The following is a 25881-nucleotide window of genomic DNA, read 5'->3' as shown; positions in this document are numbered from 1 at the left end:
TACTGCAAGGGAGCTATAAGACTACCCTAAGAAATAAGATTTATTATTAACCTCTTAAAAGCATATATTAGGTAAAGGAGAAACGAACAAAATCTCACAAATGTATTTTCTGTTTTGTAGTCTCACATTAAGTTAGATATTAAGTTTAAGGTAAGTATTAAGTTAAGATATATCTAAAGAGGTTATGGAAGGTGCCCAGCTCTGATGAACTTGGAACGGGGAGGGAGGATCACTGAAAGGACATTCAGCTGTAGTTTTTTTCTACTTCCTGGCAGGAGTATGTTGGCTTCTTGCTGTGTTCTCACCAAGTCCTGGAGTTCTCTCAGTTGTTTTCCTGTCAGTCCTCCAATACCCAGATCCTCCTCATCCTCTTCTGGCTGGGCACTGACATTCCCAGAAGACGGACCCTGTTTGATAAAGAACTCTTCGTGCTGGTCCAAGAGGAGTCCATGCAGCATCCAGGCTGAGAGCTGCTTATACATGACCCCATGACACACGGCCAGGATTCTGAGTTGGGAGAAAAAGCAAGAGCCTTAGAAGCCCACTTCAAGAACACTAAGCCTCACAGTGGCACCGAGGGTATGCTTTAAACTGCTATGGGATAAACAGAGCCCTGAGAGGCTGATGAGTCAGAAAGGAAATGACCAACTATAAGACAAAAATAATTGTGGTGTTTTAATTTAAATGTTTGTGGCTGGACTGATTAAATTTCCAAACTTGATGCCTACATACTAAAGTCTGAAGTGTTAAGCGAATGTTTTGTTATGTCTTTTAGGAGAAGCGCTTTTTCTTTCCTCTCTTTGTGTAAAGTAAGTTTTAACACTGATATTCCTGTTAAAGCTAAATGGACTTATAGGAGTCCCTCCTTGGCTAACAGAGCATAAATTTGTTTTATTTTTGTTGGAATCACATAAGGAGAGTAGAATCAATACATAACAGGCACACACACCTGCCTGTCATTATCCAACAAAACACAGAATGGTTGCTAGAGTGAGATATTTACATGGTCTGAAAGGATCACTCCCAGGTAACATTAATTACAAAGGGGAAAGTGTCCCTCAATCAAGTGAGCAAAATTTATAACACCAGTAATGGGACAAACTTACTTTCTGTGCCTTACAAAATGATTCAATAGGAAATAATATGACTTATGTAGTATTACTGCAAAAAATGTATAACCCAAATCTTATCATGAAGACATAATCAGAAAAATCTAGATTGTGGAACATTCTTCAAGACAACTGGTCAGAACTCTTCAAATGTCAGTCATTAAAGATTTTTTTTAAAAGTCGATGAAGAAGAGTATTCCAAATTAAAAGAGACTAAATAGACATGACAAGTAAATGCAACCTTGTGAACACTGACTGGATCCTGGATTGCAAAAAAAGAACAGCTATAAAGAACTTCTGGAGGGAAACTGAGGAAATTCAGATATATTTTGGCTATCATATTGTTGAGTTAACATTAAGTTTCTTGGGTATAATATGGTATTGAGGTTATATAAGAGAATGCCTTTTTTCTAAAGAGATATACGCTGACATATTTAGGGGTTAAGTGTTTTGGTATCTGTGACCACTTACAAATCACTCAGCAAAAAACTGTGGTATGCAAGCATGCATGTGTGTGTGTTTATACATATATTTACATATATATTTCACAGTTTACACAGAGGGAAAAAGAAAAAGATAAATCAAATGTGGCAAAATGTTAGCTGGTGAAATTAAAGGCTATACAGGTATTGTATTGTATAGACATTTATTTAATGTCTTTCAACATTTTTGGGGATACAACATTTTTCAAAATAACTCGGGAAGAAAAAGAAACTAAAAGAGATGGAGCCTGCTATTTACAGTATGCTAATTGAATGGAATTGCTCTTTAAAAAATTAAATGGGAAGGCAGTTAAATTTTGCATACTAGAGTATGTGGTCTGTAAAATGTAGTCCTTGCAAATATATAACAAACATGTATATAGCATATTATCTACATAAGATTTTATATTCACTATATAAAACTATGAGTATGTTTATGTAGCGAGAAACTGTAGATGATATACACCAAAAGTTGAATTGGGTATCTCAAGAGGCTGTGATTACAGGTGATTTCTATTTCTTCTCTTTGCATATCCTCATTTTCTGTAATCAAAATTCATTTCTATGAGGAAAAAAAAGCACAGTAATAGAGAATTAAGTCCCTAAACCATAGTCTGGAAAATTTCCTGCTCTTCTGAGGACTTACTTGTGCAGTAATTATAGTAGAGATTGTTGAGTTGTGAGGGGCCTCAGAAATCATTGATTCCAATTTTGAAATCAATGTTACACCCTCTTTTTTCCATACCCTTTTTTAAAAAAATGAGGAGGTACAGGGGAACAGGAAGATCAAATGAGCAGTCTTTGATGAAACTCTGTACACATTTAATATAGTTATAATCATAAGACAATTTTGCATTCTTTTTCAATTAGTATTATAAAAATATTTTTACATGTTGTTACAGTATTTACAATGTTAACGACATTGTAGTCTATCCAGTGAATATATCTTTATTCAGCTTTCTTCTGCTGCTGGTAATTTTCTAATTTCCTGATATACTATACAACATTGCAATGAATAATATTTGTACATATGGTTATTTTCTTCTTTTGAATAAGTCCGTTAGGATGAAATTCCTAAGAGTGGCATTATGGGATTATAAAGTATAAAACTTTTTAAGGACCTCAATGTGAAAATACCAGTGACTCAAAATACCCAAGTTTAGACCTAGCTAGGTATTATCTGGCACATGTAATGGAAATTCTCCCAAGATGATGAGATCCAAAAATTAAAAAAGATACCTCAAGGGCATCTAGGCAACTAGATCCTAGCTTTGACACTCAATACTTTATAACCCTTTTTGTGCAATTTCTGAGCCATCATAAGGATCACATGGGCTCCCCTGCTCGTGGATCTTTTCTATCTTGGTTATACCCTTCCCAAGAAAGAAACCAAGGATGACATAAAAAAACAAAACATGTGCATGGTCCAGTCACTTGACTACCCACCCCCACCCCTAACCACCAATTGAGCCATGACTTACTTTTCTAGGGCACTTCGAACAGGAGGCAAACCTCCACGGCTGTGTTTGTATACTGTTTCCAGGATCTGACAACCATGAATCTGTGGAAAATACAGCATTTTCAAATTGGATTCCATTTTAATAGTTCATATAGCACAAACTCATATTCTATATTCAATCCAAAGGGCAAAATCCAGCAGAGAATGAGGATAAACTTTCTCATAACATCTAGGTGTAGTTCTGAATCTGACTATAATTCCAATGTGTATGGGTTTTCCCCACACTACCAAGCAATTCTCGGACACCAGCGTGGGTGTCCTATATTTTGACCTAATCCTGACTGTGTCCTGAGATTGAATAAGGATATCAAGTGTTACAAATCAACAGCCAGATGAAGAAACATGAAATCCTTCTGGTTTACCAACCTGGAAGCTGCCCACGCCCTGTCATTTTGGGTTTTGGGGTGGCGTCATTACATAGACACAGTTGATTAAATCACTGGACACTGGTGACTGAACTCAATTTCCAGCCCTCCCCCACCCTTAGAGGTTGGACTGAATGCCAATCACAAGGTTGGTCCCCCTGGCAACCAGTTCCCATCCTTAAGTGCTGTGCAAAAGTCATTAACAATTCAAGTGTGGTTGACAGGGGTTTCTTATGAATAGCATGATACCTTTATTACTATTAACACTTAGGAAATCCCAAGGGTTTTAGGAGCTCTGTGCCAGAAACAATATGAAGACAAAAATATATTTCTTAATATAAATCACAATATTGCAATAGGTATTCTCAAAGTATGAACTCTACAGTCTCCCTAGCTGTCTCCATCCAGCCCTCCAATCCCACCTCCAGTAGCATTGCCTAGGAACTTATAAGAAATGTAAATTTTGGGGCCCCACTTCTCAATCCATTTGATGAAAGCTTGTGATAAGAATAGGCATATTTAACTAACTAACATCTACATTTTACCCAACGGTCTAATTCTCAGAAAACTGCCAGCACCCTAACATAAAACTATTACCTTCTTTTTTTCTAAGGATTAACTTTTAGCTTTTCCTTCAGATACATATCCAACAGTTCCAATTCTTAGTGCAAAAAACTGTCATCTCCAAATATCCATAGTATTTTTCTCTTACCTGACAGGCTTTTTTTGATACATCTATTAACATTTCTCTCACCTCCTGGACCAAGACGTGCTTAGGGGCAAGGTCATACTTTATTTTTGCATTCCTCACACTTAGTATAATACCCAAGCAGATACTGTTGAATAAATTAGTAAAAACTACTAAAATCTAGAGTCTTTAAAACAAAAGAGAATGTAAAGCAAAATTAATTAAGAATATTTCCTTGGTGCTTATCATAGCAAAATGAAAAAGGATAGTTCTTACCTTTTGACTTTTAATCTGTTCTACTACAACCATCACAGAGGGGAAAAGGAGCTGGAACTGCAAAGTAGAGAATAATTATGAGGGTCTATCAAATACGAGGGAAAAAAATTACTTTAGGAAATGCTTTTGTTTCTAAATAGTCCCACTTTACATAAAGATAGCAACACCACAGACCAGCCATGATCCAGTATCTTAAGGCAATTTGATATGGGGTTGGTGGCAGATAGAAAGAGAATGGCAGATAGAAGCAATTTTATTTTTTAGGCTAGTATAATCATTAATATTGAGGTTAATTTAGGGGAGTAACATCAGACATTAAGTTTTAACTAAATTTGGAGTTTTTCAAACAGTTCTGATCTAGAAAAGCATATAAAATATAAAATGCTGGGCTCTGAATCCAGAAGGAAAAGAGTTCTAGAAAAATGTTATAAGTTAGATTATTCTAACAGTATCAGCAGATTCCAAGGCATTTTGTTATTTGAGCAGCATACCTGATCCAAGGAGTAATTGACATGTGATATGGAGAGATGGGGGTCAGCCAGGAACTGCAAGAAAAAACACTGTGATTAGGGCTCCATACAAAATATCTTGAATCTATTTGATCTATGAAAACTAGAAGGAAATCTGAGTGAGCTTAGTGTTATTTTAGGCTATCAAAATTTATGATTATGGAAGATTATTAATTCTGATTTTCAGTTGATGAAATCAAAGGTAGGGCTCTTATATACTCACTTAGGAACCTTTGCCATGATCTGCACACCACTTTGACCATGGCTTGGACAATCACAGAGAAAACACTGTAAACTGTACTTACCAGCCACACAGAAAATAGCTTACTCCTAACTACCTGACCATATCAAAGGGCATTTCAAATTCAAAAATGTGCCCGTATTTGCTGTCCCAGAGGTGTTGCTCCCATATCCCCACTTTCACCTCTTGTTCCAAATCAAGCAGTGCTTGTCGATAAGGCTGCAGAATTGAGTCCAGTCCTGTGCAGAAGGCCCTTAGATAGATTCCATGTAACCCACCTTGACCCTGCTGAGATGGATGGTGATCCTGAAATCAAACAAAGAAAAATCATTTCTTGGCTCAGACCCTGAAACCTGAGGAAGACATTACCCTTTATAAGTGGTATTGTTTTTGGCTAAATAATTCCATACCAGAACAGTGCTTCAGTCAGAGGAAAACCCAATGGAAGAGACAGATTGTGAGTTCTGATCTTTTAAAATGTAATATATTAAAAAATTTTGTACTTATTGATTTTAGAGGAAGAAGGGAAGGTGTATATGGGGCAGGGGGGAGAGGAAGAGAGGGAGAGAGACAAACATTGATTTGTTATTCTATTTATTTATGCAGTCATTGATTGCTTCTTGTATGTGCCCTTACCAGGGATCAAACCCACAACCTTTTAACTACCCTGTCAGGGATAAAATGAGATATTTTAATTTTTCAAGGGGTCCAGATGTTACAGCCAGGTAGTATTCCATATTGTCAGAGATTTTTCTACAACTCAATTTTAATCTTGTAACTTCTAGCTTAAATCCTTTTGGTGACTTCCCACTGCCCCAGGATAATATCTAAAATCCCCTACATGGCATGCAATGACTTCTGCATTCTGGCCCTTACTTCTCTTCAAAATTCTTTTATTGATTCCAACTTCAAATCCTCATTTCCAAACTACCCACTGGTCACCAAATGTGCCTTGGTTCTATTTCTCAGGCCCATGAATTTGGATGTGCTCTGCTTATAACTGTACACTCATCTTAGTGACAAATACCTACGCTTCCTGCAGGACCCACCTCAAGCATCTCTTCTTTGCAAAGCCCTTCCTAACTCTCCCCAGGGAATTAATAGCTTCCCCCTTAGTTGCTTTCATTGCATCTCAATTTAGTGCTGAAATTGTACTTTTGTCATAATACCCAAAGCTTCATGAAGCAAGGTCCCACATTTTATTCATCTTTCTTTTTTAGTCCCCACCATAGTTTTCTGAACAATGGGTAAGTATTTACTGAATAAATAATACAATGACCTCAATCCTCATTCTAACATCCCTTCTCCTGCTTGGCATGGCAATTCACCTGAACATGAATCTGACAATGTGGGGATTTATGAAACTCATTAAGAGGCTATTTACAAATATGGCTTGTCTTTCAGGAAACCTACAACTTTTTGTAAGAGCTTATTCTTGTAGCTTTATATAGGGAATTGTGGTTAACAGTTAACGAGAGGTCACCATGACTAGCCTCTCTGGCTATGTACTGATTTGGGTGATCAGGCTCTGGTAGTCGTAGATACAATAGCAGAATTTAACAACAAGTGTGAGAGGAAGCTTGGGCTCAGGGTTTATAAGGCACAGTGTAGTCAAAGAGTACTGCAAAGGATACTAGTAGTTCCTGGAGATAAATGTTCACAGCTACAAGAGGGGACCCCAAAACCAGAATTTATTTATAAAAAATTATGTATTCATTCATATATGTTTAAACCTCAGTCACCTTCATAGTACTCTCCATCTGATGCAATACACCTATTGAGATGTTTTTTCCACTGCTCAAAAGTGTTTCTGAAGTTGTTGATTTTGATGCCTGTTAGTGCTTCGGCAATTTTTTGTTTTACCTCTTTCACATATGCAAAAAAGGTTTCCCTTTGAGGACTTTTTTTCACCCAGGGAAACAAAATGTCTCTTGAGGTGAGATTGGGTGAATAGGGAGGGTGGGGCTCAGAGGGTCATGCTGTTTTTGGTAAAAAATGTCTGAACACTCAGCGAGGTATGGGCAGGTGTGCTTATAAATCACCCATCATGAAATGGGCAAATGCTTTGAAAGAGTGTTTAAAAGAAATTCACTGAAGTGGAACGCAGCCTTACAACAATGCCACTTGGTACACTGATACAGATGGGTTCCTAGAACACTAACAGCTGAGGAAGCCTCTATCACAAGGGGCCTGTGTTCTAGAAGATAATTCTGGGTGTTTTGGGGTCCCCCCCTCATATAGTAAGAACAGCATGGGCATATGGTGAAGTAGACCAGGTCGGCTTACAATCAATTGTTTTGATCTTGTGTCATTTCAGAGAACTGAATGTCTTCCTTGATCACAAAATAAAAAGGAAAATGAGTATGCTTTTTACTTTTCCAAAAAAAGAAGTACTACAGATATCTTTAAAATTGTGAAAGTAAGAATTGACTTATATAAGATAAAACCCACATAGTCATAGAAATGTAGAGATTTTTTCTTCTAGGTATTATATACAAAAGCAATTATTATTAATATTAATAATTATAGCTATATTATATTGATTTAACAATATGTTTATAATATATTAATATAGGTGTAAGGTTCATCTATATTAATATAGTATATAGATTTCAACTTTGATAATTAAGTGTACTTTCTTAATATGCTTTCATCGCAAACTGGCATTGATTAGGTATTTTGTTGTTCAATTACAGTTGTTCCCATTTTCCCCCATTACTCTCTCCTGCCCTACCCACCCCACAATGATTAGATTTGAAGCTCATGTTTAGCTTATGTATTTTCTCTGCAGTATAATCAGGTTAAGTGAACCAGAATCCCTGTCCCAGAGATGAAAAGGCATTATCCTCCAACTCCTTTGCCCCACAGATTACCACCTGTGAACCCTGAGAAAAAAAAGACATCTACTAAGAAAGGTTCCTGGTGGCTAACTGGGATCAAATTTAAAACAAAACGAAAACAAACAGTGTAGTGGCCATTTCTGCACAGGGGTCTCTTATGAAAACTAAACTTCAAAGAAGCCTGAGCTGCACTGCCTGCCTGCCTGTGTAGTGAACTGTCTTCCAGCAATGTATTTCTCCCATCTGGACCAGCCCTTATAAAGGTTTGCTGGAATCCTATTTTAGCCAACAGAACTGAGGCTCTATTCTGACGAATCAGGGTAGTGATTTTTGGGCCAAACTTTGAGGATTCAAAGCCTTCATCTACAGGAAGATAGACTCGTCAGGGACCAGGGACATGGACTTCTGTCCATATAAGCCAGTTCATTTCTGGCTTGGAGAGCACATTTTCCCTTTCCAGTGAAGACTGCAGACTGCTTCTCCCTGGCTGAGCTGAAATGCAGAAGATGTCTTGCCAGAGCAGAGTAGAGCAGACCAGGGTAGTACAAGCAGGTTATCAAGAAGCAGGGTACAGTGGTCTAGCTGGAGAGAGGCCCGGCCCCAGGGCTGACTGGCCCCAGATCTGTTCTACAGCCATGCTGTTTTCACAGCTGTGCTGTATGACAATCGAGCTGTTGGGCACTGAATGAAGTGTCCTTCTTCACTGCACCCCAAGTTGGAGATTCTTGTTGTCACTGAATTGGCTGAAACAACCATCAGTTGACACACCAAAGGCCTGATAACCAATTTACCCTCTGAGTCCAGAGGGTATTGACTGCATTGAAGTCCTCACCTTTTCCCTAAATCAGAATTATTCTTTCAACTGGAAAATAGTCATCACTGAATCAGTCATACAATTTATGAGTCTTTTTACTTACCACTGACAAGAATTAGAGATGGTTAAAAATAAAGAGAGCTTTAAAATATCTCTTTAAAAAGTTTTGAGTGCTTACTATATACCAGGCATTCACATGAATTACTTTGTTCAATCTTCAAAACCCTATGAGATAGGTACTATCCATTATCCCCATTTTATAGATAAGAAAACTGAGCCTTAGTTACTGAACATTAGGTTACTGCTGAGCAGTCTATGGCCAGTGAGTGATGGAGCAGGACACAAACTCTTGACCTCTACACTGACTTCCAATTAATTAATAATAATGGGTAATATTCATCAAGTGCTTATTATGTGCCAAGTGCCTTCTCTGGTTTAACTCTTTCATTTACAAATTTTGAAACCCAAAGATTTTAGTTGCTTGCCTCAATGTGACTAAAATAGAAGCAGAGTGGCAAAGGAATTTGAAATAATGCTTTATGTTTTCACTTCTGTAATTGGAACTGTGGTCCAGTTCAAAATAATTTAATTCTGGCCTTCTAAAACTCAGGCAAAACAAATTTTCTTTCACACCAATCTGCCTAAATTAGTCCCTGTATATTTCCCCCTTATGTGAGATATAGACCTCTGGCCTTCACTTGAATAATTCCAGTGATGAGAAATTCATAACTTCTTGTGACTTACTTCACATGAATTACCAGCAGATTCACTAAAAGCTTGACATAGCTCTTGTCCCCTGGAGGTGTACCTTCCCCGAGAACAGGAACCTACCTGTTGCTGCACATGACCTGTGTACTGTTCAATGAACTCGGTGAAGCGAATATAGTCTGTGCCCAGGCGGCAGAGCCGATTCAGGACACTGGTTTCACTGGGATGGAGAAATGGAAAGTCCTGTGACACCTGCAGGAGAAGAAGCAGGCTGAAAACACTGGTGCCTGTGATTCACTACATGTGGTCTTTGAGGTCCTTCAAATGTGCTGTACTATTTATCATTTCCTTTCCCAAAATGCCCATTTAAGACTGTTAAGTTCTGGGTAACAAAAGTATTTCCAAACCACTACAAAGGGGCTGTTCCCCACCCCTGACCTAATTAGTTCTTTATTGAAATAAGAGATAACACATGGTAAAACATTCAAACAATACAAAATGGTGTACAACCTCACCCTGGCCATGTAGCTCAGTTGGTTAGAACATCATCCCCATATGCTAGGGAACCAATGAACCCTGGCTAGGTAGCTCAGTTGATTAGAGTGTCATCCTGATATGCCAAGGCTGTGGGTTCAATCTCCAGCCTGGGACATACAAGAAGCAACCAATGAATACATAAATAAGTAGAACAACAAATCAATGTTTCTCTATCCCTCCCTCCCTAATATCAATTAAAATTTTTTTAAAGAATCAACCAATAAATAAATCAATGTTTCTTTCTCTCCCTCCCCCTCTCTAAAGTCAATAAAATTTTTTTTAAAATAAGTCAGCGAACCTCTTGGTTCAATCCCCAGTCAGGGCACATGCCTGGGTTGCAGGCCAGTTCCCAGTAGGGGACACATGAGAGGCAACCACATATTGATGTTTCTCTCCTTCTCTCTCCTTCCCTTCCCCTCTAAAGATAAGTAAATTAAAAATCTTCAAAAAATACACAAAACATTAAAATATGCTTTAAAAAATCAGTCAGCCTCCCCTCAGAGGCAGCTACTATACCTGTTTCTTTTTTTGAAAAAATACATATATATATATATAGATAGATAGATATAGATATAGATTTAGATATAGATTTATTTACTTTTAGAGAGAGAGGAAGGAAGGGAGAAAGGGGGAGAGAAACATTAATGTGTGGTTGCCTCTTACATGCTGCCTACTGGGGACCTGGCCTGCAACCCAGGCATGTGCCCTGACTGGGAAATGAGGCTCAGGCTCAACCCACCGAGCTACATCAGCCAGGGCTAAAAAAATACATACATTTTTTAAAATTTTACTTATTGATTTGAGAGAGAGAGATCGATTTGTTGTTCCATTTATAAATGCATTCACTGTTGATTCTTATATGTACCTTGACTGGGGATTAAACCCTCAACCTTGGCATATCGTGACAATGCTCTAACCAACTGAGTGACCCAGCCAGGGACTACCTGTTTCTTACACAACATTTCAGGGGTGTTCTTTAAAGATATGAAGTTTTGATCTGGTTGCAAAAAGGTTGTCTTTAGCAATGTCTTCAGCAAACTTCAGGAGTTTCTCAGACATATTCTTAGAATTAATAACTTCTCTATGAAATTTTAAACCTTGTTTTCAATAAAAATGTAAATAAATGTAGCATACTATCATCTACAAAGTCACCTTATAACTGGACATATACATATAGTATCCATATTTTTATTTGTTTTTAATTTAAATAATAGCCAAATGATAGCCTAGTATGCCATATAAAAGTTATACAGCAGTTCAAGTAGAAAAAAGTAGTGGGAGAATGTATCCATTCAACCAACTTTTTCAAAGAAACTGTGGCAAAATATACATATAAGTTACCATATTAGCCATTTTTAAGTGTACAGTTCTTGGTATTAAATGCATTCACATTGTTGTGCTACTGTCACCGCCATTCATCCACATCCAGATCATTTTCATCTTCCCAAACTGAAACTCTGAACCCATAGTACAAAGACTCTCTGTTCTCCCTCTCCACAGCTCCTGGCAACTCCTCTTCTATTTCCTGTCTCTATAAATTTGACTACTCTAAGTACTTCAAATAAGTGGAAGCATAAGACATTTGTGCTTTTTGGTTGGCTTATTTCACTTAGTAGTATCTCCAAGTTTCATCCATGTTGTAGCATTTGTCAGAATTTCCTTTTTAAGACTGAAAACCATTGCTCTGAAGAAAATATGCAATGTTTTCTGGTTTGGGTGACCTTTTTTTACATAAGTATCTGAACACCTACTTCTAGCCAGGTGCTCCTGGTACACCTATGAAGAAGACCATTGTGATCTTTGCTCCCATGGACAATCTATGAGAGAGAGACTAGAAACAGATAACAACAATAAATAACGTGAATTGTGCCAAATCCTGTAAGGGAAATAAACAAGTTTCTTGGATAGAGAATAATGGCATAGGGGAGGATACTTTAAAAAAAAGATGGTTAGAAAAAGTTTTTCTGAGGAAGTGGCTTTAAAGGTGGGACCTTAAGGAAGAAAATCTCTGATCGAAACTTTTTATAAGTTTTTAAAGTTTTATAAGTTTTAATCTCTTTTTAAACTTTTTATAAGAAAGGAAGCTCTCTTTCCTATACTGTTATCTCTTTTTACTTCTGGTCATAAAACACCCACAAACACTTCCTGGACATTTTCCTCCTATATGCCTGGCATTGTGGTAGTTTTATAGGGGAAAGGGAATAATAAGAGGAATTGCTTTGATTTATAGGTTTTATAGCCTAATAATGTTATTTTTCTGTTCTTCCCCAGGCTCTACTGCCAATTCTCATAGGAATTAAGCATGGCCTTGTCACCAGACAAAGCCTTATGGGAACCTTGCTATTACCAGGACTAGCCACCATAAATTCTCTGAACTTCGGTTTGCTCATTTGTATGTAAACTGGAGCTAACAATATCTAGTTACTAACTTATTGAGAGGATTAGATAACATTACTGGAAACATAAGTAGAAAGAGTTATTTAGATACCGGAGCCAGACAGACCTTCAAGATCAAGCTTGCTAATTACCAGCTGCGAGCCACAGAGAGTTAACTTGTGATATGAAACTAGGTGGTTATGAAGACTAAATTAGATAATGCATAACAGCCCTTCCTCCTCATACATTCCTGGTTACACGAAGGCCCCCTTCAGATTCTCCTAGTGCAGAAATTTCCTGAGAAAGGAGTCATGAGAGAAACACACTCATTCATTTTTTTCATTCAACAAAACTGGCTGAGCCCTTATTGTATGTTAAACGCTATGTAGTTGGTATAGGCTTCAAAATTCAATTTAAAACTGAGTGCAAGTGTGAAAATGGGAGAAAGCGCCTTCCTCACTTTTACATTGAGTTAGTTCCCCAGGAACTCTCGCTCAAACACCTTAACTTTAAGCCGGTCCGGGTCTCCCTCTCCCTCCCCGAAGGCGGGGCCGTTCTGGGTCTGCCCTCCTTTTCCCAGCCTAGGCCCAACCCTCTCACCGTCTGCTAGTCACAAGTAGGCCTCTCCAGTCACTGGCCCAGGGACTAGCCTCCCGCCCCCAAAACCCCAGCAGGCTCTGCCCTCTGAGTACCTCAGACTCCACCCCCAAGTACTGGCTCAGATCTACCCATTCTGCGCTCGCAGGTTCCCGCGCTTTGAGCCGAACCGTACCTGAAGGCCACTCCGCTTGTTCCAGGTGAAAATGGACCCTGGGTACCCGCTCAGAGCCAAGAGCAGTTCGTGGATCATTCCCACCGCGGACCTCAAGTTCCTATATGCGTCGCTCCTTCCTCCAGCGCCCTTCAAGGCGACCACAGAGTCCGATACCCACTCTCCACCACGCGTACAGGCCCCAGGGACTGACGGTTCCTCCTGAAGTCTACCCGCCGCACCAATTGCTGCGGTAAGGGCAGACGGGAAGCAGGGAAAAGGTCGGCGCGCCGCGTTCCGGAAGTAAGCGGCGCTGGCAGGGCCCACCCGCCGGCGGCAAACCAAGCTTCGCAAGGGAGTCCCGGCGGCTGACTTTGCGCATGCGCCCTGGCTTTCGAGTCACCCGCTCGGACTTCCGGTTTGAGAGCTGGACAAGGCTAGAGAACCGGGCTTTGGGCCGACCCCGGTGGATGACGCCGGCCCCCGGGCAGAGATGCGAGTGGTTTGAAGGACAACCCGAGTGAGAGGCACCACCAGCGGTGGGCTGGAGGGTGCTCTCAGGACACTTAGCCGGGTCGGATGTCTCTGGAGGGCACTACACCACGGCTCCGAGAGTGACCTGGCCGAAGGGAGTGAAGACAAAGAGGCCGAACCCCTTACCCGAGGCTCCCTGAGCTGAGTTCCGCGCCCGCGAACCCAGCGGCACTCGGACCTCCTGGCCTGCACCCGAGCTCGTCCTCAGGAGACCCATTACTACTGCCCCCTCGGATTCTCTCCACCAACTCAGCGCGACTCTCCCCAAGCCCAACCGGTTCTCACTTCAGGAGCCAAAACCAACTTCTCCCAGTCGCGGTTTCCCGTCACTAGTTTCCGAGTATTTGTTGACCGGTTACTTCTGCTGTGAGGAAAAACGAAGACCCCGTTTTCAGTATTTGAGTTTTGCCTGGGGTGGGAATTGGTAGGTGTGGAGTCCGAGGGGGCAGGGAGTACATAGAGGCCTGGGGAAGGACTACGGAGGTACTGGGGAAGATCAGCTGCGACCCGCTGGACAGAGGCTTTTTGTTGCCTTGAGCAGGATGCTGACGTGCCATTAGATCCTGAGCTCCAGGTCTCCCATGTGGTTCGAACCCACCTTGCAACATTGGTCAGAGCTAAAAGGGATCAGATTTGGGGGAGGGGGAAGAGGAGCAGACTACTTTCTTTTCTCTGCTGTATCTCCAGGCCGCCTTGGGAAATCGCCCAGAAATGCAGCTTTTGAAAGTTTTCTCTCCATGCTCAATTTTGGCTTTCTATTCTGAAGTTGGTGCTACCTCAGCTGGCCACATGGAGCATATATTTGGGAAGTCAGGCCAGCTATGGCAAGACTTTAGACGTATGAATATATTCCCTCTGATAGTGTCATATCTCTCTACCCTAGGAGGAAAGTCTTCTTACAGAGACACTCATCTGCAGGTGATTCTCCAAGGCCATGGGAAGACAGGTGTAAGTTCTGGAACATAGACCCTTAAGTGAAGGAAAGCTGCTTTCTGCTGTGAACGATGGCCAAACCTACTCTGAGAGGGAATGGCACTAACTCTGAGACCTTCCGACAGCGCTTCAGAAAATTTCATTACCAGGAGGTAGCTGGTCCCCGGGAGGCTTTCAGCCAACTCTGGGAACTTTGCTGCCGGTGGCTGAGGCCAGAGGTGCATACCAAGGAGCAGATTGTCGAGTTGTTGGTGCTAGAGCAGTTCCTGGCCATCTTACCTGGGGAGATCCAGAAGTGGGTACAGGAGCAATGTCCAGAAAATGGAGAGGAGGCTGTGGCGCTGGTGGAAGATTTAGAAGGACAGTCTGGTAGACCTGGACGTTCGGTAAGAAGGGAGGGGGAATTCAGAAGTGTTTGGGCAGGGGCAAGGCCAAGGGGCCAAATGAAGGTACACATTTTTAAAGAGGGGTACAATGTTCCTTGGTAATGCTTATACTGGTCCTAGAACAGGTAACTTTTTCAGATACAGTTTATCTGGAGATGCTACCTGGGTGTATCATTGCTACCCTGTCATCATGAGTTATTCATAGATTCATAGTTTTTTATTTAGTAGAGAAGAAAGGGGATTTATTTTTTAGCCTATAGTAGGGTTTACTATTTTGATATTTTCCTATTGATGTTCCAGCTGCTCTAAGCTAACAGTAATGGGATAAGAATGACTCTTGTTGGCTATTACCACCACTAGCCATGCCCACAGGGATGGTGGTTTTTTGGAGGGTATTAAATAATCTCCTCTGGGAATACCCCTCATTATAACCTTGCAGTGACAATTGATGGGGTTTTTTCCTAGGTCACAGTCTCTGTGAAGGGGCAGGAAGTGCACTTGGAGAAGATGACACCCATGAAATCATCACAAGAGTTATTAAGTGTTCGGCAGGAGTCAGTGGAACCCCAGTCCAGGGGTGTACCCAAGAAAGAGAGGGCAAGAAGCCCAGACCTGGGACCACAGGAGCAGATGAATCCAAAGGAGAAGCTCAGACCTTTTCAAAGGAGCGGTGAGGATTAGATTCATATGGGAAGATAGGATTCCATTCTAAGTTGCGAAGTAGGGTTTGGGAACAGTGAGTGGAAAAGGGATTTCAGAATGAGTGGCAGTTATAGAGTATGTGGTTGTTGGGGACTTCCTGAAGGCATAGTTTAGCTCTCTGCTGCAGTTAGAGTTCTTATATTTCCTCTTTTGATAAGTCTGCCAGAGGATGGTTCCCTAGTTTTTATCAGAATTTTGAGCTATTTTATTTCCTCTTTGTAATAATGATACCAAGTCAGTATTTTCTAGATAAAAATTCTTTTCTGTACTTGAAAGTACATCTTCCTTTTAGTCATTTTCCTTCTCTGAAATAAACTATTTGTTTATGTTTTCTCCCAGGAGCTCCATTATTCAGATGTATTAAATTAAGTCTTTTTTTTTTTAAGATTTTATTTTTAGAGAGAGGGAGAAAGGGAAAGAAGCATTGATGGGTGAGAGAAACATTGATTGGTTGCCTCTGGCATTTGTTGCCTCTTGCACACCTCCAGTGGGGGAGAGGGACTGGTCTGCAACCCGGGCATGTACCCTGACCTGGAATCGAACCAGTTACCTTCCAGTTTGCCCAGCGATGCCCAACCCACTGAGCCACACCAGCCAGGGCTCAGATGTACTAAGAGTTTGTTACTGTCCCTTGGAAACTTTAAGTTCTCCAAATATGTCAGTTGTGGAAAACTATGTGGTGTGTGTGTGTGTGTGTGTGTGTGTGTGTATGTATTTATTTCCAGTGAGGGTCTGATAGATTGAGGCAGAGTAAGAATTTTACTTCAGAATTTCACATTTTCTTTCAGTATAGCTCAACTAATTATTTGATGATTATTGTTCACTTGGTAATTCCCAGGACTCTCATAGCCTTCCCCATTGTCTTTGTGTCTAGTGCTTACTCTTGTACATGATTTTGTAGAGCTTTTCTACTTTGTCCTCTGTTGAACTCCATATTGTATGTTTTTTCTTTGATCATTTCTTTAAATTGTTGAGGTTGTTTTTAAATCTGATCTTATTGTCTAAGAATCTAGCCTTCTCAGTCAGTTTGGTAATAGTCTCTGTTAGTCACCCAGATATAATCCCTCAACGCCACACATAGGTTTGTAGAATGAATCAGTTTTTGAACATCTACCTACCATACGATCAACACCTTGCAAGGTATTCTGCAATAAGAAAAGATGCCTATGCTTAAAGAACTTATGTGATTGAGAACATAAAGGCAAACTTAAAGATATGCTGAACTGAACTGTACTGAAACAGTGCTAAACAATGACTTGTTACTCAATTGTGCAAGTACAGCGGGGGTTTAGCACAGTGGAAGATGGGGGGCCCATTGGCAAATATGCTTGAAGAATGGGTTAAATGTGGACAGTTGGGGAGGAGTCTGATATGAATGGATAGTACATAGTAGGCACTCAGGTTAAGGTCCAGCAGTATAGCATGTGAGCTAAGAAAGCAAGAACCTGGAGCTAGGTAGGACAGTGACTGCTGCAGTTATCTGGGTTGTGAGAAGGTAAGGAGTCTAGACTTGGGTGGTGGCAGTAGGAACAGAGTACATACTAAGGGAAAAAACCTTTAAAACTTGGTGGCTGAGTGTGAAGAAAACAGATGAGCTGAAGATGATTTCCCCTATGCTCCCCTCCCCCTTGAAATCTGAGTTTAGTTTTTAGTCCCAAGTAAAGAATTCTAAGAAACAGGAGGTGACTATTCCCAGCAGTGCCATGACCTGCCTTCAAGTGGTCAGTAGGGAGCAATTTGGAACAGAATTATCTGCTCTAAACTTACAACAGACCTTTTCCTCTCTTGTCACACCCTGCTCTGGACAATACAGTATTTCTTATTTTTTGATGTTTCATGTATTTTCACCATTTTCTTCAGCGTACTGAACTTTCTGAAAATATTTCCTTAGGCACTGTTTATAAGCTTCTTGGATAAAAAAGGCAGGTCTGAACTCAGAGATGATGATTATCATTTTAATGATCATTCCAAACTATGACGTCCTTTGTTTGCTTTCCGGCAAGCAGGATTTCCATTTCCTAAATCCGGTGTGGTCTCCAAGTTGGAGCAAGGAGAGCCTTGGATCCCAGATCTGGGCTCCAAGGAAAAGGAACTCCCAAGAGGCAATCTCACAGGAGACAGACAAATGCATGCTGACCTGTTACCATCCAGGAAAGAGAAAAGACGCTGGGTAGAACAGGATCACTGGGGCTTTGAGGATGAGAAGGTGGCAGGTGTGCATTGGGGCTATGAAGAGACTAGAACTCTCCTTGCAATTCTTAGTCAGACTGAATTTTATGAGGCCCTCCGAAATTGTCATCGAAACAGCCAAGTATATGGGGCTGTGGCTGAGCGGCTCCGGGAGTATGGTTTCCTCCGGACCCTGGAACAGTGTCGGACCAAGTTCAAAGGTCTTCAGAAGAGCTATCGGAAAGTCAAGAATGGCCACCCACCTGAGACCTGCCCCTTCTTTGAAGAAATGGAAGCCCTGATGAGTGCTCAGGTCATTGCCTTGCCCAGTAATGGCCTGGAAGAGGCAGCCTCTCACTCTGGCTTGGCAAGCAGTGATGCTGAGACTGAAGAACCAGGGCCAGGGAGTTGGCAGCATGAGGATGGAGTAGAAGAGGCCATGGCTGAAGAGTCTGACAGTGACGAAATGGGCCAGAAGGCCAACCTCCAGGAAACCAACAACTCAACTGCCCCTGTCCTTTTCCGAAGTCAAAGTGGTAAGCATTTGGGGGGGGGGGGGGTTTGGGGTTAGACTTGAGGAGTTATGAGACTGGATGTGGAGTCATGAAGCCTAATGTGACCTGCCAGCTTTGTCACTTAGAGAATAAAGTGGCACTTTGGTTTCCCGTGTATTTCATTCTGTGGGAAAGTTCCGTGAGATAATAGGAAGTAGAGAATAATTTTAGGTATTTTAAAGAAAGACACTCATCTAATAATACAAGCAAGTCCTGAAAAGGAGTATCAGTGCTTCCATTTCTTTATCAAAGTGTTTTTCCCCGATTATAAAATCATTAAAGGCTGAAAAAAACTTGGCACTATTTTAAGAACTAATATTTATCAAATACCTTTTATGAACTAGTGTTTTATTTTTTACTCCCTCAAATCTCAAAATTAGTTTGTTTCTTTTTACTTAGAATAGCATAGTGAATGATTACCCAAAGTTGGGAAAACAGTTTCTGAGTCTCTTCTAAGAGATTTGCAACACACACTGGCATTTAAGAGGAATGAGAAATCCTGCAGTGAGAAATCTTGTTTAGAACTCTATGTTGAAATATTATTTGCCTGTGGAACAGTTTTGTAAGTATCTTTTATTACCTTTGATGTAATTTCTACAACATGTTGTTATGGAAAGGGCACCAAAGTACCAGTCAGGAGGCTTTGTTTCTAATCCTTACCACTAATCCACTGAGTGTCCTTAGACAGTTATCTGACCATTTCAGAGTTTGTTTCCTGAACTATAAAATGGAGAGTGGCAGAAGGGCTGTATCTCTAAAGCTGTAGTTCCATTGTGGACAGTGATTTTTTTTGCTTCCATTTTAAAATTAAATATGGTATTATTTTAGGTCTATTCTTCCTATCTTCTACTTTTTCCTTTCTTTTTTATTATTTTTTATTTTTTGTCACTTGAATAAAGGTAGATAAATCACAAATGTGGTACATGTGGCAGCTGGTATAATTTTCATTCTTTTCACCCTTTTTCATGGCTTTTTGTCTTCCGATTCTTTCCCTTTCTTTGCTTATGGTGAATGGAGGATAATGGAAGCAATGTAATCTCCAGCTGGCTCTCAAGTGAGAGGAATACTCTTTGAATCTCCCTTCCTTTTACCTTGGTTACCTTCAGGGAACAGAGTCTGTAATCGTCCTGATGAGGTACTGCCCGAGCGGGGCCTGCAGCACTAGCATGTGTCCAGGCAGGAGATGCTGTCTGCTCTGCTTCCTTCCTCTTTCTGCTTCCTAATGATAAGTTGCATAATTAGGAGATCCTTTATCTTGTACCCTTTCAGGTCTTTGTTATTGTTGGGCTTTTCTCCCCGCTGAGATTATTGCAAGTGAAGAAGGGCCATAATAGAGATTAGGCAACAGTGTGATTTTAAAAGAGATTGTTTGTTGGATTTCTAAGTCATTCTTGGAGAAACTTTCATGATACAGATCATAGGATTAAGAAATTGAGGCTTTAAAGCTGACATTCCTTTTCTGGTGGCAGGTGTACACTGGGGCTATGAAGAGACAAAGACTTACCTTACAATTCTTAGTGAGACTCAGTTTTATGAAGCCCTCCAGAACTGTCACCGCAATAGCCAGTTGTACGGAGCTGTGGCTGAGCGGTTATGGGAATATGGCTTCCTTAGGACACCAGAGCAATGTCGGACCAAATTTAAAAGCCTACAAACAAGCTATCGGAAAGTCAAGAATGGCCAAGCACCAGAGACCTGCCCCTTTTTTGAGGAGATGGATGCTTTGGTGAGTGCCCAGGTTGCTGCCCCACTCAGTGATGGCCAGGAAGAAGATACAGCCTCTTTCCCCATCCAGGATACCAGTGAAGCAGAAGAGGCCACAGAAGATTCTGATGATGAAGAGGATACTGAGCTACCCCCAGGAGCTGTTGTGACACGTGCTCCAGTCTTATTCCAGAGTCCTAGTGGTAAGATTACTTTACTTCTTAAGGCCTAAGTAACAAAGGGAAGGCAGTGAGACTTAGAAAAAAACATAATCAGATTGAAACCTCTATACTCAGCTCTCATGGATTCTTCTTGTGACCACCTATCTTTTCCCCACATTCCCTGTCTATTAAAGCAGTTCAGCGAGGGGATATAAATTACTCACTTGACTTGCCTCCTCACACAGCATCAATCAAAAATGGTTTTGAATTTTGTAAATTTGCTATCATCTATGTGTGACTTGCTAGGTTTCTAGGCAGTTTACCTACCAGGAAATCTGAAAGCTAACATTTCCTATGAACCCATAATAGGATGAAGTTGATTTTAAACGTTCATTCTCATTAGTTTGTTCTTCTAGTTTTAGCTTATACACCAGCTGTATGTTTCCTTTATATATCTACTTGAAAACCTAGTAAACTCTTTCTTCAGACACACTTATGCAAAAGTCTGAGGTTTCTGAGTTATTGGACCCTTTGAATCTTAGCTGTTCTATAAGGAAGAAAATACTTCACTATGGTTTCCCTCCTTAAGGGAAGAATAATTCTGATTTTGGAGTCATACGTTTAGGAGGGGTAGGCAAAAGTAGGTTATATTATCGGCCATCATTACCTAACAGATAAATAATAAGTAAAGCTATGAAATAATAAGACAAATAATACAGTAATTAATAAATAATAATAAAAGAATAAACTGTTTTGGCATACTCACAACTGTAAACCTACATATGCCCACCCCTGTATATATGTGTGAATCTGGACTCTGCTGTTTGTAAGTTGAGTAACTTAAAGCAAGTTATTTAACCCTGTAAGTTTACTTATCTATGAAGACCTACCTCAAAAGGCTGATAAAAGTGAGGTTCCTCAGTGAAGCACCTAGCACCAGGCTTGGGCATATAGTAAGTATTCAATAAATAGCAGTTTTTCAAAAATTCTTTAGATGAATATTCTTCAGGAGTGTTTCATAGATCATCAGTTCCATGGGGGTAATAATACATTGCACTAAAAAATGTTTCGGAAATGTTTCGTAAATTAAATACTCCTCATGAAGGATCACAAACATATTTACATATTTAAGTTTCTGAGATTTCATTTACCCCGATGAACCTCTATTTCATGGGGTATCTCTTAAGACTGGGCTTCTAAGTAGAAATACTGCTTTAGAGCGTATGATATACAGGCTGACACTCAGTGTTCTTTTGCTTTTAGATTTCACCCAGGAAACTAGGGATCCAAAGTTCACCTGAAATATCTGAAAATGCTATAAATTCAAACTAAAAATGTGCAAGTATCCGCAAATTCACATTATCCTAGGCTTGGGATACAAATTCACATTATCCTAGCCTGGCATTTGGTTCTTAGTAGAATATTAAAAGCTTAGCTTGGGCATTAGAATAAATGCTTTGGGGACATTTAGTGATTTTCTTTCCACAAGCAAAGAGAATGTTTTTAGTGAGGTACTTCCTAGCAAAGTTCTTCTCTTAGAAGGCCTTGGTGTTCTTTGAAAGACACCAAGTATTTTTCTACCCTGTTTTTATTCTCAGCAAGTTTTGGAATTTGAGCAGAAGAGGACTCATATAGCTCTTTTTGCATATACAGGTTTTCCAGGGCATTCCCTTCTAGTCCCTTTAGTTATCGGCACAAAATAAATTAGAATACCATTATAGGTCTGAGACAAAAATACAGCATTACAAAGTGTCTCCTATATACAGATGTTGATAGTTTTAAATGTAATAGTTTTTTCTTGTTATACTGAGATTTTCTAAAGATCCTTGGAATCCAGGAAGAGTTAAAAGAATTTACTGATTAGTCCTGTGTAGATGAGAAGCAATGTGATAAGTTATCAGGTAGAAGAGGAAAACACTGGAATTTAATGATGGTAATTATTTGGAATCTAAAATTCACTAATTTTTATCTTTAATCATCTAATGTGATACTTCTTTTACTTTGGCACATAACTGAGGAAATGGATAACTTTAAAAATTTTCTTCTTTTACCAGGTTTTGAGGCTGGATTTAAGAATGAAGAGAATCTAAAACGAGATATTTCTGAGGAAGTACAACTACATAGGACATTACTTGCAAGGTCTGAAAGGAAAATTGTCCGGCATCTTAATCGGGACATAGGCAGTGAGAGTGGGTGTAGATCAGGAAGACAGTGGGAAAGGACCCCACGGGAAAAGAGAGGAAAACCCACACTCCCAGAGAGAAGTTTAAGTAAAGTTGTAAGTCATCAGAGACCTTATTTAGGGGAGAGACCCTATAAATATCTTAGATATGGCAAAAACTTTGGTCCAAACTCCCACCTCATACATCAGATATCCCATCAAGTGGAAAATCCATATAAATGTGCTGACTGTGGGAAAAGCTTCAGTCGGAGTGCACGCCTCATTAGACACCGGAGAATACACACTGGAGAGAAACCATATAAATGTCTTGACTGTGGGAAAAGTTTCCGTGACAGTTCAAATTTCATCACCCACAGGAGAATCCACACAGGAGAGAAACCGTATCAATGCAGTGAGTGTGGAAAACGTTTCAATCAGAGCTCAAGCCTTATAATTCACCAGAGAACCCACACAGGAGAAAAGCCCTATCAATGTGAAGAGTGTGGAAAAAGCTTCAATAACAGTTCTCATTTTAGTGCACATCGGAGGATACACACAGGAGAGAGACCCCATGTGTGTCCTGATTGTGGAAAGAGTTTCAGTAAGAGTTCTGACTTACGGGCACATCACAGAACCCACACAGGAGAAAAGCCCTATGGCTGTCATGATTGTGGCAAGTGCTTCAGTAAAAGCTCTGCTCTGAATAAGCACAGAGAAATCCATACACGAGAAAAACTTCTGACACAGTCAGTGCCTAAGTAGTAAGCCCCTGAGGAGCTGTAAGAAAATAAAGAGCCTCAATAAATGTATTGAAATTGTTTGGAAAAGTCTTTAAATAGTGAGATCCATCTCCTATTCTGTGCCCAAAGTTAGCTTAGGAAATACTCTAGAATTTACCTCACTGTACCAGTTTCTCCTGGATCAAATTCCCGAGGCAGTCATCTTAAGAATGAAAGGAAGATTTCAATCCCTCTCCACGCCTGAATCTAAACTGACAGGTAACATCTTTCCTATGTTGTTTCCTTAACAGAAAGGTCATAGTAATAGATCCTGTGAATCTGACATGTACCCTTCTTTATTCATCCTGTTTATCAGCTGCATTTCACGTGGAAAAACCCACCACAACAGCATTTCAGGGAGAAGATGTGAGACTTATTGAGTGGGTCTAGCTCTTTATACAGTAATGGAAATACAAAAAAGAATGACTCTTCATGCTCACTTAAGCCTGTGACCAGAATGAAATACAGATGGTCCCCAACTTATAGGAGTTTGACTTTGTGATGGTGCAAATGCAATATGCATTCAGTAGAAACCATGTAGGCTATGATATTTGGAGGCTTTAAAGACATTTTTGACTTACCATATGTTCAACTTAATGACAGGCTTATCTAGACATAACCCCATTGTAAGTAGAGAAACACCTGTATTTGTCATGAACTGTTCATCTACCTTGAAAAAGGAGAGTTTAATGTCCATCTTGGTTCTGACCTATGAATCTTATCAAGAACCTAGGTGTTCTATATGGGGAAACAATGTAACCTTATATAAATATTGAGGTGTAAACCCTGGATTTCTTAGTTTCTTCTAAGCCCTAGAAATCTGGAATAGAAGCATACTGCATTTACAGTTCTAGTTTGATTTTTTTTGTATTCCATCTCATTTGAATTTCATCTGTCCCTTGTGGTCCAGAAGCCCAAAGAGCAAGGTAGCTGGATGTCATGATTGGGAAAGCAGTTAAAACAGTTATAGACAGGGAACTGTCTATGTTCCACACACTCCACACACACCTAGTATACTGTTCCATACCCTGTGGGTATTTAGTACTAACCTACAATGAGCCAAAGCCACTGCCACATTCCCGTGGATGGGAAAACAGACCAATCCAACAACTCTTTACCCTAATGGCAAGGAGGACAGATTGTCTTTGGTTAGTTCAGTTGCATACATGCACATGCATATATTCAACTGTATCCATCTATTTTTAAAAGCAGACACCTAAGTGTAATGCTGATCTTTATAATCACACCTAAGTGTAATGCTGATCTTTATAATCAAATAGTTTTACATTAATTACCCATATTTTCATAGTAGTATGATGAGCTCTATACAGCACAAATTAAATAGTCCTTGTCCTTATACAATCTAAAATGACACTGGCAAATAATAAGTACATGTGTATAGTTGCAACAGTTTTAAAACTAGCTAGTAACACTGCATAAATATTAAGGTCTATTGCATTAGAGTTTGGAAAAATCTGGGAGGTATTTTCTTCTCTTTATTCAGGAAGGCTTTGTGAAGCAGGAAGTGTTCAAAGGAGGGAAGGTAAATTAGGGTGGGATGAACATTCCAAAAGTGAGTGCTGAGTGGATGAGAAATTGGAATATTGGGGAGCAAGGTGTTTTGTGCAGATAGAGCAGAGGGCAAAGGAGAAACTGTAAGGAAGGTTAGACAAAGCTTGGAGCAGCACAAAGCTTGAGAACAGTGTGATATGGGCTCTGCTGGAGGCAGAGAGAGAATCACCTTAGCTGAAACATGGAGTGCCAGAGGCAGATCAGGAGGTGATGCTCCCCTCATCTACAGTAATTCAGGTGTTCTGCTGTACTTATTAATAAGGAAACAGCTGGTTGCTGCTGGAGAAGAATGAACAGCTATAGTAGATTAGCTCCTTTGGAAAACAAGGGTCAGAAACTGCAGTATTTTGAGAAGATACTTCTTTGATGGGCAGGTCAGGAAAGAACATGAGTAGATGGCCAAGGCCTAGGATAAGTAGCTATTTCACTTTCACACTGAATCAGTCCTATGGCTGGGATGAGATCTCAGAGAGGGGAGATTGAATATTATATAATTCACAGTTTACTGTTTTAGATGAGGGATTAATTGGGGTTCTGTTGTTGAGGGGTCCTAGTACAAAGATTCTAACATTTATTAAGAATTAAAGGGAGGTTGTATTTCAATTATATTTCCTAAGCAGGTAGGAAGATATAAGAAACACCAGTCTAAAGCAGTGCTTCAGGATCTGAGATGGTTTAGAAAGTGTACTATTGTTTTTTTAAAATGAGAGGATTCTACGTTTAGTATGTCTGTGCATAGTCTTGTGGGAAAGCAGTAGTTGGGGTATCAACAGGTATGAATTGTGGTTCCAGATGTCTTATATGTAAGTCAACCTGCCTCCAATTCCCTTTCTGTAAAGCAGAAAAATATTTATACCTTAATCTGCTTCTCAGGGATACCATGTTAATAAAAATTATATTTATAAAGTACCCAGTGTTTCATCAGATATTTTTTAAAACATGTACATGGAAGTTATGATTAACTTGTTGCTTGTGGGAAAAGATAAATCTTCACATGGTTTTTTTTTTGGC

At 40.0% G+C, this 25881-nt stretch overlaps 2 protein-coding genes across 7 annotated transcripts in view; one reads left to right on the top strand and one right to left on the bottom strand.

Annotated features, from left to right (window-relative positions):
• TUBGCP4 (tubulin gamma complex component 4) overlaps window positions 1-13551 on the bottom strand; it is a 40001-nt gene extending 26450 nt beyond the window's left edge. The window contains exons 1-7 of one of the 3 annotated variants that reach the window (XM_037054463.1): window positions 13237-13551; window positions 9675-9803; window positions 5373-5495; window positions 4931-4984; window positions 4440-4496; window positions 3073-3152; window positions 306-507 (exon numbers count right to left, since the gene is read on the bottom strand). In XM_037054463.1, the coding sequence (XP_036910358.1) occupies window positions 306-507; window positions 3073-3152; window positions 4440-4496; window positions 4931-4984; window positions 5373-5495; window positions 9675-9803; window positions 13237-13314 (723 nt within the window). In that variant the 5' untranslated portion in view covers window positions 13315-13551. Of the gene's footprint in view, window positions 1-305; window positions 508-3072; window positions 3153-4439; window positions 4497-4930; window positions 4985-5372; window positions 5496-9674; window positions 9804-10066; window positions 10133-13236 lie in introns of those variants that run through there. The other 2 variants (XM_037054464.1, XM_037054465.1) reach the window with 2 other exon arrangements.
• Window positions 13552-13574: 23 nt separating this feature from the next.
• On the top strand, window positions 13575-23357 carry ZSCAN29 (zinc finger and SCAN domain containing 29). 4 transcript variants are annotated; one of them, XM_037054460.1, is made up of 6 exons: window positions 13575-13714; window positions 14633-15068; window positions 15534-15738; window positions 17777-18475; window positions 19963-20400; window positions 22413-23357. In XM_037054460.1, exons 2-6 carry the CDS (start codon window positions 14754-14756, stop codon window positions 23279-23281), a joined length of 2526 nt encoding a protein of 841 aa, XP_036910355.1. In that variant the 5' UTR covers window positions 13575-13714; window positions 14633-14753; the 3' UTR covers window positions 23282-23357. The 4 variants fall into 4 exon arrangements, with proteins under 4 accessions (XP_036910355.1, XP_036910353.1, XP_036910352.1 ...); XM_037054458.1 differs by having other exon boundaries at window positions 13575-14115; XM_037054457.1 differs by having other exon boundaries at window positions 13575-14173.
• The last annotated feature ends 2524 nt before the right edge of the window (window positions 23358-25881 follow it).

This window comes from Sturnira hondurensis, unplaced genomic scaffold (genome assembly GCF_014824575.4).
Source record: "Sturnira hondurensis isolate 20B ecotype Veracruz unplaced genomic scaffold, ASM1482457v3 Scaffold0008196, whole genome shotgun sequence".
Classification (NCBI taxonomy): Eukaryota; Metazoa; Chordata; class Mammalia; order Chiroptera; family Phyllostomidae; genus Sturnira; species Sturnira hondurensis.
Note: the sequence above shows the minus strand (reverse complement) of the source record. Positions and strands in the feature narration are given on the sequence as shown.